Source organism: Emiliania huxleyi, assembly GCF_000372725.1.
Source record: "Emiliania huxleyi CCMP1516 unplaced genomic scaffold EMIHUscaffold_272, whole genome shotgun sequence".
In the NCBI taxonomy this organism is placed as follows: Eukaryota; Haptophyta; order Isochrysidales; family Noelaerhabdaceae; genus Emiliania; species Emiliania huxleyi.
The window spans coordinates 131,831-136,901 of record NW_005199989.1 but is presented as its reverse complement, the minus strand read 5'-3'; the positions used below and the strand labels follow the sequence as shown (position 1 = coordinate 136,901).

The 5,071-nt window shown below is 64.5% G+C and overlaps 1 protein-coding gene across 1 annotated transcript; it reads right to left on the bottom strand.

Annotated features, from left to right (window-relative positions):
* Positions 1 to 1,170: 1,170 nt before the first annotated feature.
* On the bottom strand, positions 1,171 to 3,401 carry EMIHUDRAFT_115931 (hypothetical protein; the record flags this gene model as incomplete). The annotated part of the gene is made up of 7 exons (XM_005776783.1): positions 1,171 to 1,350; positions 1,422 to 1,660; positions 1,770 to 2,309; positions 2,644 to 2,809; positions 2,879 to 2,998; positions 3,128 to 3,236; positions 3,319 to 3,401. The coding sequence occupies 7 exons, from the start codon at positions 3,399 to 3,401 to the stop codon at positions 1,171 to 1,173; spliced, it is 1,437 nt and encodes a 478-aa protein (XP_005776840.1).
* Between the last annotated feature and the right edge of the window lie 1,670 nt (positions 3,402 to 5,071).

The window sequence follows — 5,071 nt, the reverse complement described above, 5'->3', positions numbered from 1 at the left end:
AATTTTCCCCGTACCTCGTTTTCCCCGGCCAAAACAGCGTTACCGGGGACGGGGAGGCCTAGAAGGGGCCTGGTAAAGGTCAACCCCAAAAACCCCCCCCCTAAAAAAAAAACAAGGAAGCCCGGGGCGGGGGCCCCCCCCCCTTTGGACAAACAGGCCAGTCCAGCCCGGGGGCCCCCCCCCCCCCCCCCCCCCTGCCTCCTCGTCCCCGACACAGAGCCTGCCCGTCGCGACGCTGGCCGACGTGCGGGAGCTCCACCTCGTCAACCGGCGCAACGTCCACGGCGCGCTGCGCAACACGTGCGCGTCGGTGTACGCGTGAGGCAAGGGGGGCCAGAGGCATCGGTTGACTTGTCAGCCCTCCGTCGGCTCTTTGCGGGAGGGGCAAAAACCCTGAGTTACTGAACCGGCGACGGGGGTTCGACGCGCCCCGGCGTGAAGGCGAATGTCAGACGGCCAGTGCCTTGTATCCTGTGAACCTACGGTTGTGCGTGTGGTATGTTGTCCTGTGGCTGTGACACTGTCCTTGGGTCGAGGTGTTGTGTCGCGACGAAACCGCGGTCGACGGTGAGAGTGGTCGAGAGTGGTGTGACTGTGACTTTGTGTGTGGTGCTGTGGAGGTGTTCAGGTGAGGCGGGGCCAGGGGCATGTGTACAGTATGTGTGTGAGCGTGTACACTTCGGTCTTCGCTCCGGATCGACCTGGTAGGCTGCCGCGTGCCGGGGCACAGACACGCGGCGCGGGGCTGCCGATCGGTTGCCCATCGGACGCCGCGCCGCGCGCCGGCCCGCGCCCCGGGGGGCGGGGGGCGGGCGCACCCTACGCACACCGCAACAGGCTCAGCCTCAGGAACGCACTCTCTCCCTCCAGCTCCTCGGGGTCCACGTACTCTAGCTACGGAGAGCCTAAAGTGATTGTAACTTCGTAAAAATTCTAAAATTCTCGCGTTTGCCCCGTTTCTCGCGTTTTTGCTGTACAACATTGACCCAAATAGAGCCGTAGCAAATTTTCCCCACACACCAAGACCAAATGCTGCCACGAAAAAAGAAAGCGCGTTGCGGGCAATTGTGGCCTTGTGCTAGCAAGCTTTTATGAAGCATGCTCGTTTGCTCAAACACTCGCGCGCCGCCCTAAGGCACCCCCACCGCCCAGAACTTCGACCCATACACTTCACTTCCTCACGAGCCTGTACCCCACCAGCGCCGCAAAGCCGGCGGCGGCGAGGAGGAGGCCGCTCAGCGGGTTGGTCCGCTTGAGCGGGTAGTGCAGCTGGCACGTGCCGAAGCGGGCTGCCCACTCGATCTGCTGCGCCGCCGCCTCCGCACCGCCGCTCGCGCGTGACGACTTGGCCTGGATTGGGACGGCGGGCGTTGTGGGGAGGGGTACGGGCTCATCGTGCCGTTCTCCACTGCTCGGCTCACCATTTTCGCGACCGCCTTGGTATAGTCGGGGTTGGCCATAATCTTGGCGACGGCGGTGGCAACGGTCTTGGCCGTGAAGTCGCCCTCCTTGTAAGGGTTCATGTCCATGCCGCCGGCCGGGACCTTGCCAATGTACTCTCCCGCACCGGCGCCGACGAGCAGGTTTGCATTTTCCGGCTGATCGCCAAAGAATGGGATCGCGACGATTGGCTTGGACGCGACCACACACTCGAGCGTACCTGTGGCGCGTCGGCGGGGCTCCCGAGGAGAGGCAGGCGCGCCATGCGACGGGTGGGTTGAGCTGCGCGCCTCCCCAGCCACAGTGCGTGATGACCACTCTCACCGCACTGTCCTGCAGAAGCGCGGCCTGTGGGATCCACTTGGAGATGTAAAAGTCGGGGTCGGTGCTCGAGGGCAGGTGGGCCTGCGCCGCCTCCTTCAGGCCCCACACGACGCGGCACTTTGCCTGCTTGAGCCCGTGGAAGATGGCCTCGACCTGCCACGGATAGAGCTGCGCGAGCGAGCCCGTCGTGACAAGGACAACGCCCGTCGGACTCCCCTTCAGGAATGTCCGAAGCTCCGGGTACTCGCGCGTGAGCGTCTCCCGCAGGTCGCCCGGCGAGGGAAGGACGGGTCCCGTGACGACAATGCTCGGTGGAAGCGGCTGTGGCCGGTCGAGCCCCCAGACGGTCTGGACGAGCGTGAGGGCGCCCCTGCCGCCAATGTACTCGCCGAGGTGCTTGGTCATGTCGCGCACGCCCTTGATGTTGAAAAAGGCCAGCACCGAAAACATGGAGAAGGTGGTGCGCCCAAAGTGGAAGCCAAAAGCGGCGGAGTGCGTCGACGAGTCCATCAGGCCGAGGAGCGAGTTGACCATCGAGAGCGGACCTTGGGATGTGGCGGGGGGGAGGGGGGCGGGGGTGGGCCCCGAGGGGCGGAGGCTCGGGTAGGCGGCAAGCCTAGGCAAGCCGAAAGCGAAAGCAGCAGCGATAGCAGGAGCAGCACGGAGGAGGGGGCGGAGGTGGAGGAGGAGGAGGAGGAGGGGGCGGGAGCGGGAGGGGAGGCTGCTACTCTCCGTGCGGCAGGTGGGCGGCGAGGGCACTCGCGGTCCCTTTTGGAGCGGGCTCTCCGCACAGCCTCCGCCTGGCTTACTAAGAGGAGCAGTCCTATACCATCTCTGTACATGGAGGCCGCGCAGCCAGTATGAGGAGGGCGCTCGCACCCGGTACATTGACGACGAGAGGAATGTCGATCTGCAGGGCGACTTTGGAGGCGGCAAAGGTGACAAAGTCCGCGACGATGAGGTCGGGCCGGTCCCGCTCGCACGCAGCAAGGATCGGAGCCTCCATTAGTCGCAGCAGCGGCGCGAAGGGCGTCGTCCCGCCAGCCTGCGCCCCAGCGGGAGCGGGCATCTACCCTTGAGTCCGCCCCCTCATGCGTGCGCGTGCGAGACTCACCTCTGCTAGCTCATGCACCTTCTCCGCCGTCATGCCGTCGGTGTCCAGAGCCTCAAACTCACACCCCAGCTTCTTGGCCTTGGGAGCGAATTCCGCCTCACCGTAATCACAGCACAAGACCTGCGTACGCACCGCACAACCACGCTATTTCTCACGTCGCGGCTCTTCTGCGCCGGAGCGTGCGTTTCGCATGCGGTGGTGGTTGCGAGCAGCGCAGTGTGCACGTATTCGCTAGGCCATGCTCCGCACCCTTACGCGGTGCCCTCGCTTGACGACAGCGTCCGCAATGTGTAGCAGCGGGATCATGTGCCCAGAGAGGGGAGGGCAGACGAAGGCGATGTTGAGCGAAGAGCTGGAGCTGTAGGCGTCAAGGGAGGCGAACCGGCAAAAGGGTTAGTGTGCTCCTCGAGGCAAGGGGTAGGCGAGTCATGAGCACTGACCTGCGAGACGGCTGTGTCGTCCGCTTTTCGTAGTAGTCCGAATAGTCCGAGTCGTGCAGGACGACCGACGGCCCGCGCGACATGTGGCTGTGTCAGCGGTGGTCGCGAGAAGACGGTTGTTGTGGGTTGCGGTTGCGGCGGAGAACGGGGCGGGGACGGCCGAGTGCCAGAAAAGAATTTAGAGAAAACAACTCTCTCTCACAGCAGACAGGCTCGACACAGGTGCGAACTGGCGCGTGCTAGTACTATCACCGGCACACCACCGGAGCCGCCTAAGCGACTCCGTTAAGAACGGCATGGGTAGTACGCATCGGCCATCGCGCTCCCCGATCGTCTCCGATCTCCCTCGCCTGCTCGCTCGGCACGTAATCGGACCATATCGCTCGAACTCGGGGGGCACGTCGAGGGTTAGCGACAGAGGTGCGGCTTTAGGGTCGGTGGCGGGCGAGGGGTGGCTGACGGGGCTGGCTGGGGCTGTAGTCGGGATGGTGTCGTCCGCCCACTCGGCAGCGTTTGAGCCTCTGTCACCCTGCCTGCCGCGAGCAGCTAGCTCGTCGACGTAGTCGTTCCATTTGTTGCCGCTGTGACCCTCCACATGCCTCCACGCCACGGTGTGTTTGGCGCGAAGGCGTTGCCAGAGGGATCGAAGGCGCTCCGCCAGCTGTCTGTTCGCTTTGGGGGTCACCCGCCCCATCATGCATGCCGCCGCGTACTCGCTATCGGTCCGCACCACTCCACGTGAGCCCGCTCGTTGCGGTGACGAGGATAGGAGAGCCCGGAGGAGCTCGGCTAGGGCGGTTAGTTCCGCCGTGTTGTTAGTATGCTTACGCGCGCCGAGGTAGGCTGGGTGCGCCGCCGAAGTGACAACTGGCCCGTAGCCCTCGCTCGTCAGCGACGCGCCCTCATCGCCGATGGCGTCGCCCCCGATGAGTACTGCATAGGCCCACCCTGCTTTCCCTAGGTCCTCCGACCCGTCTGTGTATGCCACCCAGTCGGGCGGGCGTCGTTGCGCCTGCTCTGTCAGTTGCTGCTGTGGGCGAAGAACGACCCCTGGTGCCTCGACCATCAGTCTCAGCTTGACCCGGCATGCCCCCCCTAGGTCTTCTGACCCATCTGTGTATGCCACCCAGGAGCGGCCGCACATTGCTCGGTACCCCCCCTGCACTTCTAAGCCCGTCCCTGCTGCTAGGGGGGGGGGGGGGGGTCCCGACCCCCCCAGCAGCAGAGCGCACTGGACCCAGCTCCCGCCTCTTCGCCGCCGCCGCCCCCCTGCTGGTCCATCGCGAACCCACTATGATTATCGGAAGCTCTCCTCCAGCAGCAGAGATGTGGGTGTCTTCCGACCAATCAAGCAGCCCGACCGCCGCGAAGCGGGATGATAGCGAGAGGTGTACTCCCCGCGAGGTTGAGCGCTGCACGCGGAACTCGGGGGGGTCCCAGCGTCAAACAACACTCGGTGTCAGAGCGTCGCGCCAAATCAGTAGTCTCATCGCCGAGGGATTGCTGGCCTGGGGGGAATGACCTCCCGCGGATATCCCCAACGACGAGTATGCGAAGATAGGGAACCATATCTGATGGACTTGTACCGCCCGCTGGGCTCTCCGCTGGGCCACAGCTGCGAGAGCCGTATTTTCCCTCCTTGAAACAAAGGCTCCCCGAGGCACGAAAGGGGTAAAAAAAAGGGTGGGGTGCCCCGCACCGCCCGGTTGGCAAAAGGAGGGCCCCCCGGGAAGACCACTGATTTTGGAGGGGG